The sequence below is a fragment of the Quercus lobata genome, chromosome 4 (genome assembly GCF_001633185.2).
Source record: "Quercus lobata isolate SW786 chromosome 4, ValleyOak3.0 Primary Assembly, whole genome shotgun sequence".
NCBI classification, from domain to species: Eukaryota; Viridiplantae; Streptophyta; class Magnoliopsida; order Fagales; family Fagaceae; genus Quercus; species Quercus lobata.
Window position 1 is genome coordinate 13445751 of NC_044907.1, and position 12687 is coordinate 13458437.

The 12687-nt window shown below is 30.3% G+C and overlaps 1 protein-coding gene across 1 annotated transcript; it reads right to left on the bottom strand.

The window, feature by feature from the left end:
* Nucleotides 1-5675: 5675 nt before the first annotated feature.
* On the bottom strand, nucleotides 5676-12382 carry LOC115984632. The gene is made up of 15 exons (XM_031107656.1): nucleotides 12167-12382; nucleotides 11983-12090; nucleotides 11769-11896; nucleotides 11214-11495; nucleotides 10977-11081; nucleotides 10831-10902; nucleotides 10060-10162; nucleotides 9878-9979; nucleotides 9628-9764; nucleotides 9042-9326; nucleotides 8836-8946; nucleotides 8554-8589; nucleotides 7215-7280; nucleotides 6923-6997; nucleotides 5676-6438 (listed from the first exon to the last, which is right to left on the bottom strand). The coding sequence occupies exons 1-15, from the start codon at nucleotides 12237-12239 to the stop codon at nucleotides 6031-6033; spliced, it is 2091 nt and encodes a 696-aa protein (XP_030963516.1). The 5' UTR covers nucleotides 12240-12382; the 3' UTR covers nucleotides 5676-6030.
* Nucleotides 12383-12687: the final 305 nt, after the last annotated feature.

The window sequence follows — 12687 nt, forward strand, 5'->3', positions numbered from 1 at the left end:
ACCCTTATTCAACTCCTTTAATTTCTTGATTCTCAAAAAAAAAAAAAAAAAAAATCCTTTAATTTCTTAAGGTTAAAATATTATTTTCATTAAAAAAAAAATCTAAACTTTGTATGAATTTTGATTTTTGTCCCTAATCTTTAAAAATTTTATTTCATTCTTAAACTACTAAAAACAATAAACTTTTTGTCCTTAAATTTTAAAATGTTTTTTTTTTTTCTTATCCTTAAACTATTGGGATGGGGGAAATTCTTTTCTCATCCATATTTTCGTCTTTAAGGGATTGAAAAAGGCAGTTTGAAAGTTTAGGAAAAAAAATGATAAACAAATTCACCTATCCTATAATACAATCACATAATAAGGGAACCACTAAACCACTGCACATCTTTGATATGATAGTTATACCATAAGTATAAGTGATTGTGGAGTATGGAGCGCAAGAGTCGGGATTCAAATATTTAGAAAGAAGTTTCACACACATATATACTTAAATTAGATTATAGTAGAATTTCTATCTTATTTATCTATATAAACATAATAAGGAGTTAATTGAATACAAAAACAAGTACTTATGTGATGGAAAGACAAGTAACCGCACGCAGAAGTTGTTCACATGATGTGATGGTGGAAAGACATTGTTAATAAGTTATAGCACAAAAGAGCTAGACATAAAGGAAATAATTAATTGATAACATACCAGTAAGGATGAATTAGAAATAAAGATATGCGCGCAAGGCAATCTAATCTTCTACTCTATTTTTTTTTTTTTTTTTTTTTTTTTTTTTTTTGAGAAGGAGGCAATCTAATATAAGATGCATAAATCATTGACCAAATCATCAATATCAATATATTTTATTTTATATATAAAAGCAAAGACTTCATTATGTGACCCAGCAAAAAAAAAAAAAAAAGACTTCATTATGTGAGGGTCTAAGCTTTTGCCAAGTGGCATCTTCTATGAAGTTTCTACAATAATCCAACTCTTCCATTAATTGTCTGAGTTTACACCAGATTCTCTCTATTCTTCATATCTTTAATTTAGTATACCAGTTGTTTCAGTTTTTTTAAAAAAGGACTAATAACTAATGATATCGAATTTGATAGTCTTTAGCATTTCTGGTGCCTCAATTACACAAATTCATATCTTTTATTTACTATAATAATAATTATTTTATTTTATTCCATTGCAACCATTATTATTTTATGGTGATGTAGTTACATACTCACATCTCGTAGTAGAGTCTCCCTCCACTATCAATCTTTTTCTTTTTTGGTAAGGCAAGTTTTTTCGTTAGTTATTTAAAAGAGTTTCTGCCTTTGTGAATGTGTAGATGCACTAATCACAGCTTGCCTCCAAAAATGATGTTTTGGTTTTTGCCTTTTTGTTTACACACAATGTATTTTATCATCTGTTGTAATGATTAATTTAGGATTTCCTAAACCTTTGACTCCCCAACCTCTCTCTCACACTTTGCCTTCCCCTTTCAACTTTAACTATATGTCTCCATTCTCTTTCTTTCTCTCTGAAAAACACCTTTTTTCTCTATATAAAAATAAATAAAAATAAAAAACCCCTTAATAGTTAAATTTCCTAAACTACTTCTCTTCTCAAATTTTGTTTCCAAGCTCACAATTTTTTAAAAAATCATGCCAATAGAAGAAACTTGTTGCTCTTGTGATCTTTCGTTGTAGAGCTAGTGGCTATCCATCGCACATTAAGTGGCCTAGATATGTATGAGTTCAAGATATCTTTTGCTACTTTCAAAAATTGAGTTCTTCACTTACAATAGGTAAGGTTAAGATTGTGAAATTCTTTGTTTAGCTATTTTCTTTTTATAGGTTATGTTATTGTGTATATCGATTTCCAAAAGATGCTAGAAGTTTAGAATTGAAAGGTTGATAATTGTTTATTTTAGTGTAAAAGTCTCATTGTCAATGTCTTTTTCAAGTTTGTTTAATCTTAGCATATGGCTTGAGTAGACTGGTCTTTTCAAAATAACAAAAGCTAAACCTATGGTATATCTTAATTTTGGATTATAGGCATCAAGCAAGTATTGTCTTGGGTGGAGAGGATTTAGTCAATGGCAATTGAATTTGTAGAGGAAAAACAACATGACTATTCAATCCGCATTCTCTAGACTCTAAGCTTCTTTCTCAAGTAAGTCTCTTGATATTTCAATAAAGAAATACATATTGACTTTTGGTTTAATGGTTTTTTTTTTTTTTTTTTTTTTTTGAGTTTTGGTTTATTGGTGATTGTATAATGATCTGTTTTATAATTATTACTTTTTATGATGAACTCATTACTAATTAAATTCTATAACAATTGTGCTATAATAATATAATATGTATAACATTCTTCAAAACCATCTTATATAAAATATTACAATATTATCTGTGTATCGCAGGAATAACTTAATAATTATATGAAATGTATGAGTATGCTATGAGAATATGAGTGTGCAAGTCCTAGAAGTCTTGTAAATACACACATTGTACACAAACATAACGCACTATACTCCTTAAAGACTAATATATATGGACAATGAAATGCCACTTATGTGAATACTGAGAGATATTTTAACAATCAAAAAATTTATAGAAGAAGAGCATATTTATTAAATTGTGTTTATTTGTTAGGATTTTTTCTTTTTGGGATGAATTAGCCATGTTATGATTTTTTTTAATTGTCAAAATTTTACATGCAATTCTCTTGCAATGATTTTCTATAATTAGATAAACCTCAAATAGAGTTAATTGTTAAACCCACAATATTATAAATTATATCAATTTTAAATCATGCAGTAACCATTTTTATCTATAAAATATTAGAGTTTAATTAACTTGAAAACGATATCAAATAATGGAGTATATTATATTTAATTTTTTTCCAAATTTTTACTACTTACTCATCTTTTATGAAAAGTAAGCTCTTGACACTTTTGAAAGATAACTGTATATATATATTTTTTTTCTTCTAAAACTAAAACTTTTTTTTATCATTTAATTTTCTTTTTTTTTTTATTATTCTTATCTTTTATAAATTTTAAACTTTAAAAAACATTGATAAATTAAAAAGATTTTATTTCTATTTTTTCAATGAAGTTTGAAATATAAAAGAGAATAATATATATTGGGAAATAAAATATAAAATATAAAAGCACGCTCCCTAAGCTGATTTTACATTCACTTTTTTCACTTTTTGCATGGTTTTCTAATTGCATTCACTGGTCGAAAACGGTTTGTTTTAGGCTTTTCTTTCTTATATATATCTTTGACAATGCATTCACTCATTCACGTCATGGGCGCATAATTTTCTTCTTATCAGCCTCTTATCATCTTTAAATAATTTCCGTTCTTTTTCTCACTCACTATTTTTTAAGTCATCAAAGCGGCACACACATAATAAGTAACCTCCTTAATTATACTTGTTTTCTGCACTTTATTTGTTTATTTTGCATATATATATATATATATATATATGTTCACGATGTTACATGTTTGCTTTGCATGCATTTGTGAATAAAAAATGTCATAATCTTATCTCATGATTAGGAATGAGGCTATTAATGCATATTCATGAATGTAAATTGAGGGCAAGACTGTATATCAAATATTATCAATCATCTCTTCAAGAGTGGGTTGTTTTGCTATTTGTGTACTAAATATATGACCATTTTTTTGGAGCATGATAAATTGATAATGTGTGATATCTCTCTCTCCCCTACTTTTTTTATTTTTTACATGCGTCTGAAAAAAAAAATGATATAATCTTACGTACTATAGTTTTTTATTATCTTTTTTTAACTTTTCTTGATTTCATACTGTTCAATTTCAATTTGAGAGAGAGAGAGAGAGAGATAGAGGATGCAAAAACGAACCTGTTAAAAATAAAATCATCTGCAATCAGCTCCACCAAGAAAATCATTGACGGTTTTTTATGTTAAAAAATGGGTTATGTTAATGAGTATCCTTAGAACAACTATTAAACACATTAAAAAAATTTAATTGCTTTATCACTCTCCTATAAAATGTTTATAAAAATTCCTAAACCAATGTTCTTGGGATAATAGTAAACATTTCCCTTAATATATATAACAAAACAAAACAAAATTTGAAATCAGCAATGGTAGGGGGAAAAAACATGGCTAACCAAAGCAAATTTGGTACTCCGTATATGCTAAATCATTTTCTTTTTACCCTTCATATATGCAAAAATGATTTAGCATATATGGAGTGCCAAATTCGCTTTGGTTAGCCATGTTTTTTTCCCCTACCATTGCTGATTTCAATTTTTATTTTGTTTGTTTTATATATATATATATATATATATATATATATATATACACACACTGACACACTTTCCCAATACAATATTTATTTTCTGGCCATACAACTGAAACTGCAACTTTATCAATATGGAAAATAACTATACTGACAGTAATATTTTTAATTAGTATTATTATTATTTTATTTTTGGTTATATAATAGATAATTGAAGTTAAGAGTTAGATTTTTTTAGATATACACAACTTTCAGTATTTGAAAACATTTTCTTCTCTCTCCTCATGTGTTAAATACTTAATATTAAAAAAAAAAAAAAAAAGGGTTAAATGGCGAAAAGCTTATGCGCAGGCGCAGCATCAGTCCAGTGCAATTTCTAAAAAATATAGATTTTTTTTGCTAACGTATTTCTAAAGAAAATAATTTATTGCACTATGACACTAACTTTTTTCACTCTATTTTTAAGAAATTTTTCTCGGAAACCGAAAATTCTTGTATGCTTTTTTGTTGCAATATAATATATATAACTATCCCAAAAAAAAAAAAACCTGTAACGTTTTTATACAAATGTAACCTTTGTTTTGGTCCTACTTTTCCTATGTGACTGAAAATATATATAGATCAATCCAGTTCAAAAGATACTCCAATGAACTTAAAAAGACTTGCAGCCTTGTATATTTCTCTTTGTACCAATTCTTTATTAAATTCATTTCATTTTCTTTAAAAATCACACAAAAGAGAAAAGGGGGCACCAAAAGGCTCAGCTAAGAGTAGAAGCTATTTATAAACAGAGAAGTCTTGTTTATATCTATTTTCTTATCAAACAATCCGAGCTCAAGTCCAAATTGAGGCTTTACTATTAAATAAGTTAAGCTCAAATATAATAAGATGCTCGTGAATAAGCTTTTGAATATGATGTTCAATTAACTATATATATTATATTTTTATGCGTATACTTGTTTAAAATTATATTTATATAGACTTGAGATTATATTGTATAAGTTATTATTTGTAGTTTATTGATAATATAAATAGTACATTAATTGTAAAATTTGTAAATTTGTAAAATGGTAAAAAAAGAAAAAAAAAAAAATATAGTGATGGTTTTACTATATATGAGATAAGAATAAGTTAATCGAGTAACTTATGAACAAGCTTAAGCTTGTTCAACATGAAAATGACACAATATTACATATGTGATATTATTTGATGATAAACTCAAGTTTGACTTGTACATGAAATAAAATTGAATTAACAAGTCTGAATTTTAATACTCAACTTTGTTTGAATTGTTTACAGCCCTAATGAAGAGATTCAAGCCCTGAAATACCAATTGTGTTGCCTACTAGGGACACAGTGACTAACTTTGCAGAATTCACTTTGAGGTACGTAACTTCCAAACCCAATCAAGACTTTAATTCCATTTTGTTAGAATTATAGTTAAATGATTGAATTAACTATTTCTTAACAACTTAAACTTTTGAGACAATAAGTCATTTATGACTTATCACATTTGAAATTCCTAACCTTTTCACCATTTTTTTTTGTGTGATTAATCATTTTTCAATGTATTAAAAGCTTGTTCTGTTCCTTCCACAACCTGATAGCTAACAATGAATCTTTAGGATCATTCAAAAGTATGTGTGTAGAACAAAGTTATCAACCTGGAATACTAAGTCAAATGGTATGGCAGGGTTTGTCTATATGGGGGAAGAGAATGAGTCAGCTGCAAAGTCCCATATCTTATTACCCTCCAGCATATCTTCGTTCTCGTTTGCCCCTGATTCTGATTCGCCTTCTCTGCCCCGATGCAGCAGGAACTTCCTTGCCCCTGATTCTGATTCGCCTTCTCTGCCTCGATGTAGCAGGAACTTCCTCGTTCTCTCCCAATTGCCTTCTCTGCTCCAATGCAGCAGGAACTTCCCCCCCTTCCTCGTTCTCTCCCAATTGCCTTCTCTGCTCTAATGCAGCAGGGACTTCCCCTCCTTCATCGTTCTCTCCCAATTGCCTTCTCTGCTCTGATACAGCAGGAACTTCCCCTCCTTCCTCGCTCTCTCCCAATTGCCTTCTCTGCTCTAATGCAGCAGGAACTTCCCCTCTTTCCTCATTCTCTTCATCAGGAGCTTCATCTCCTTCCTCATTCTCTTCCAAATCCTATTCAATGAACACAATGTTCTCAAAGCAGAATTTCTAGCATTACACCATGCATGTAAAAACAAACTGGAAAAACTTGCATACTGTTCTTTAGGTAGTGAACCTTAAGTCCCCCAATTAGATTCAACCACCTAGTTGCATTGATAAATGAACCACATGACTGAATTAATTGTCCTTGGAAAAAGATAATATGATTTATGTTGCATTGGTCAATATAGCCAAGTGGTTGAATTTAATTAGGGACCCTAAAGTACAAAACGTAAGCAACTATACTTAGTCACCAGACCAGATATGGTTTGGCAAAAATTGATAGATGATCTCTTTGAACCAGAATTTTTGATTGTTTGCTAGCTAATCATTAGAACTAAAGTTTGTCGAATAATGTGATTATTATAATTGCTTTGTAGATACTGGCAAATTGAAAGTTCTCTTCAAAGAACTTCAAGAATTATATTATATAAGTTCCCCAAAAATACCTTCATACCTGGTGTTGTACAGTAGGGTTGATCTGCTGCCTTGGCCTCTTCCTTCCTATAGTTCTTTTTGCTTTTTTAGTCCACTATGCAATCAACAAAATGTTCTCAATATTATTCAATACAATAATATATAGAAAAACAAACAATAGTGGTAATTGTCAAACAGACTGATATGCTTCACTGTTTCATCAGTTCTAATCACAACAAACGTTGCAAAGAGATAACAGCATGCTTAAATAATATATAGTTTAAAATATAAACACTTTTTTTTTTATAGGTGTTTAAAATATAAACACTTACCGCACCAGATATGGGTTTTGAACTTGATTGAGATCCTACTTGAACCAGATTGTGACTGTTTGGAAGCTAATCAATAGAAATGAAATTGACCAATCAGTAATGTTGTATATATGTATTCCAGTCAACATTGGAAATTCAAAAAGTACTCTTTGGGATGAGCAGAATTGAACATAAGGAAGAAGACTGCGCCCACCACCCCCCCCTTTCTTTTTCTGGTTTTCCCCCTAGCAGAGCAGTGAGGACAGAATTGAAAACCGAAAACCTATCTAATGATGGAAGAATGGGTTTAGGGCGAGTGATTTTGTTTATAGTTCAACTCTAGTGACTTAGAGCATATGAAGAAAAAAAAAAAGAGTAAAAAAATTGCAAAGTAACACATTTCAGGAAATTCTAGATACCCACATAAAGTGATGTTTTAATGTTCTATTGCATCATCAACTAAAGGTGAAGAACTATACAAAAAATGCAGCATTAATAATTGTAAAAGGTGTAAAGTAAGGGGCAAGACCTGGAAATACAATACAGCCATGAACCTAATGCAGTTTTCCTTGACTATAAACGGTAACCCAAGAAAAGTTCAGAATCAAAACAAAGACATACAAGAGGGAAAGAATCTAGGGAACCATTCCTAATCCACCAAGACCCCATTTCCAGACCAACCAAAAACCAGGAAACAATCAAAAAGGTGAAGCATGACAAAAACTTTAAGAAAAATAGAAGGAAAAGCTAACGGGCTAGCTTAAAATCCAAGGAAGCCCATATAAGAGACTCTGGAAACAAGAATACTCTTGACATGGCTTAATTACAAAAGATAACTCTAAAAGTTTTAAAAAGGATATTGGCTGTGACTGATTTTCCTACTGCAAACATAATTGCCTATAGCTTTCAAACCAACAGTAAAATTAATAGTTATTTCCTCTTCCTATATGCAAAGAAAGCTAATGTGTTGCCAATTTAAGCCTTGATTATTGTGGCTAGCTACTAGCATCAGACCATGCCACTGTGCTTTGTTCTCATAAACCATAGCCAAAAGCAGGTATTAATTTGCAAGTCAGAAAAGAAACTAGCAATATATGTGCAGTTCTCATAAATTCTGCAACCATTGGTTAAAACCTAAATTGCACCCTAAAATTTTGTATTCATTTTTGTCCCTAAAGTTTAATTTTTGTAATTGTAGCCCTTAAGTTTTAACTTTTAACATTTCTATCAAATTGGTCCTTCAGTCCACTGTCATTTATAAAAAAAATCCTACCATTAAGACCAATCAAACACATCATCTCACATATGTGAATTTTACATACAACAATTAATAGAATGACCAACTTGACATCAATCAAACCTCAATGAGTTGTTCTTCAATGGAATTCTGGGTTATCTACAAACAAAAAATAAAAAGGAATAAGTGAATAAGTTATCCAAGTTGTTTTCATAGTTACCACTTACAAAAGATGAAATTGAACTTTAATACCTTTTGCTTCTCATAAAATAGAAGCACAACATTTTCAGAAAATATTTTTTGAATAGGAACATCCTAAAGTACAAAGATCAATAGTGAGACATTAATCATTAATAATTAAAACATTCACAAATGATTTTTAATTATGAATAAAGTGTAACTTACGGAATTAAAATATTTCACCCATGAATTTCCTTGTCGGATGTATGAACAATAACAATCTTCATTTTTAACCCTCACTTTCTTTATCAATCCATATAGAGAATACAGATGATGCTGTCAAAACAGAGTTATCAAACTAGAATATCTTAATACTCATGTATCAACCAAGCAAAGAAATTTTTATAATTCAAATTATTTTATTAACTTACCTTTTTAGAATCACTTAAACACAGAAGCAAAGGACATTTTTTATGATGATTTTCCAGTATCTTAATTTCAAAGGTCAAAATCTCTGGAAGTTTTCTAAACTGCCGGAAAATTCTTGACCTAGTAGCCCCTTCACAATATGTACAATGTACATCAACTTCATGCATAAGCCAATCTTTGACTACTGTCTCTGTCTTCATGTTGTTCACATCCACTTCCAATGCAAAGCATGGATCTTTCTTATCATCCATTGATGGTGGTCCATATGAACATTTAAGGCAACGAGACTGAAATATCAATAATTACTTTTTACTATCAGTTCATTTGAAGGTAATTCAGATATAGCAAAAATAAAGGAAGAATCTAATCAAAAAGTTGAATATGATTATCACAAGGCTACTAAGGGTAATTGCACACATTCAATAGGTATAAGTTTACATAACAGTCTCACCTTAAAAATTAAGGTGAGCCTTTGCATAAAGTAATAGAACCCATAAGAACCTAAGCTATATCATATGTTCAAACAGCAAACTTATTGAATAAAAATAATGGCAAAAAGAAAAAAAAAATTAGAAAAAGCTCTAGTACCGTCGTATAGCTTGTACAAATAAAAATATCCTCCATTGGCCCCTTTGATACTTCACACCGTACTAACCCATTAACTAATGCTTTAAAAAAGCTGTAAGGTGTATTCTCTGCGGCCTGCTTCTCTCTTTCCAAGAGCACTTGGGGAAAAAACATAATAGAAAATTCACACACATATCAATAATAATTCACATAAGCAAACTAGTTCAGAATAACTTTGGGAAAAAAAATATATTAAAGCGGAAAAAATTACAGGGTAATAATTCAGAAAAATCTGAAACATCATATGGATCATCTGAAATCTCGCTCATAAATTTTTTTAGCAAGAATCCTCCACAAGCTTCTTTATTCGTACCTGTAAGCAAGTACATAACATTTTATACTGGTAATACCATATAATAAAAAGGTGTCTAAAATTATCTATTAATAACTTACAGTGATGGTTGCGAATTGCAATTCGTAAAGCATCTGTCTCAGCCAATATATGTAAAACTGATCCTATTAGGGATTGGTTTTGCAAATTTTGAATGGCTCGAACCTAAAAAGAGAGGGAAAAAAAAAACAATTTTAACAATGGAAACAAGAAATTATAATAAAAACTAGACACTAACAGGTACAATGCATGAAGTTATGACAAAAATGTATGTATGATATGTGTTTAATTAATAACTATCAATAAATAGAAGTGAAATTAGAGAATTTTTAAGAATCTACCTAATTTAATTAGAATTGGATTAAAGAAATTTAGTTTTAGTATTTGGTTGCAATAGTGAGTTCTTATTATTTTAAACTAACATGGTTTAGGATTATTTGTAACTCTATATAACAAAAAAAAAAAAAAAAAAATACAGATTAGACTGATGACGTGAGATATGTGCCTTCAAAGCTTATATGGTAACAATAGAAGAAATCAACAAAAAGTCAAAGGCTTCCAATATATTTGTTAAGAAAAATATTATTGAAAATGACCACAATTGTAAAGAGACAACTTTAACGTGATCCATCCTAGCAAGGACCAAACTAATTGGTTTCAAGCCCACGAACCTAAGCCAAATCAAGCTTGGTCATTATTCAATGACCCAACAATCTACAAACAAGTTTTTTTTTGATAAGTAACAATCTACAAACAAGTTATACTGGTAAGCCTAAGTGTGCATGTTTCCCAAAACTAAAACTTAAATAAGATGAACAATTAAAAATCCATACCTTTGGATCTCCCTTCTCGTAAAAGAGCATGCATGGATCGTCTTCATACGGAAATTTATCAACCCAGGAAATCTAATGACAAGGTTATAAAGAAGTGGTGAATATTTGTCTATTGATAATAACCTATCACAAAGTAGATGACTTACATTTTGATCACTAAAACCCACCCATCCATCACCATGGTGGATGTAAGAGCTGTAATTTCCATCTACTTGTTGCAACACCACCCCATACAATGTATAAAAATGTCTCTGTCAAATCAAGTTTTTAACACTTGTTATCAATGTTGTACTAATCACTAATTGACAAAAGAAAAGCAAGTAAATCTTTTTTTTTTCTTGTTGAATAAACACAAGTAAATAAAACAAACTACAGTAGCATACTGTTCTGTCAGGATCTCTGAGAATGATCTCATTTTCCAACTGTCCATCATTTGCAACCGATTTCTTCTGTTTGAAGACCAAAATTTGTGGCAGCTTACTAAAATAGTCAATTTGCTCCATTTCACCACCAGGATTGCATACTGTACAATCACGATCAATAATCTTGCCAACACGAAACTGCCTAACAGCTTCTATAACTGTAAGTCCCTCAATGTCATGCAAATCAATGGCTTCATATTCAATGGGCTGCTTCATTGATACCCAACAATAGTGGCAGTAGTACTGCAATTTTTATATTAAGAATAATTAGAGCATATGTTATGACAAGATTTTAAAGCCAAAAAAAAAAAAAAAAAAACACTTTCCTAAAAGTGTGATGTAATCTAATCTTAAGCAAAATTAAACTTGAGACCAGTTACTTAAGGAATTATTCAACCAATACACACGAACTATAAAGCATTAACTTTTTCTAAAAGGATGGCTTCCATGAAACATTTCCACATGTGATATGTAAAAACCCACCCCTTCATATAAAGGATTAAGAATAATAAATACCTCTTGGATGATTTCAGATAAAAAAATTTCCGCAATTGGTTTTCCAGATTCTTCAAGTCCAGCGAGTAAGCCCGAAAAACATGTTGAAGCATCCCATTTCAAATTGGCACCAGTCTTTTTAAGAATGTCTACAAAAAGCAAATCAATAAATTCACCCATCATGGTGTACCACAAATTAAAAGAGTTGCAAGTTATGTAAGGGTACAAGATTTACCTTCTAAAGTGTTAAGAAACTCTGAAGGGTTATATGGCTTCAAACTCCCATTTTGCATCTCCTTCATAAAGTTTCTTAATAAATCTACAGGACAAAATTGTTGGTCACCTGTAACCAAGCACATTCAAACTCAAAATACTATAAAATAAGACAATTACACAAATATTCTAATTAAAAATCTTACAAAAGTGTTCAGAGCTATCAATAGCTGATCGAAGTGCACGAGTATGGGTCAAGACTTGTAATATTGCTCCCATACAATAATTTTCTGTCAAACATTTTATTTGTCGAACCTGTGGAGATCAACACAGTGAGATAGGTTAATTTCTCGTAGGTATCCAATCTCCTTCAAACATATATATAAAAATGCTCTCCCACTTCTTTTTTATTTACTATTTTTTTTTTTATAATTCAGCTCAAATTCATTTCTAGAACTAGAGTACAATGCAAGCCATGGATCAAATAAACTGCTAGCAAGAAACAATAAACTTGCTGCACCAAAAGAAAGGTACAACAACACTAATGCAGACACAACTGAACATTATGCAGAGACACCTAAACCAAGGAGCTGAAAATAACCAGCTCTAATACAACCTACACCAAATCAATAAGCAACACTGAACAAATAGGAGGTCAACCTAAAGAAGTGTCCCATGAACAGAATGAGAAACACCCCAAAAACAAGTGGCTCTATTAATAACAGAG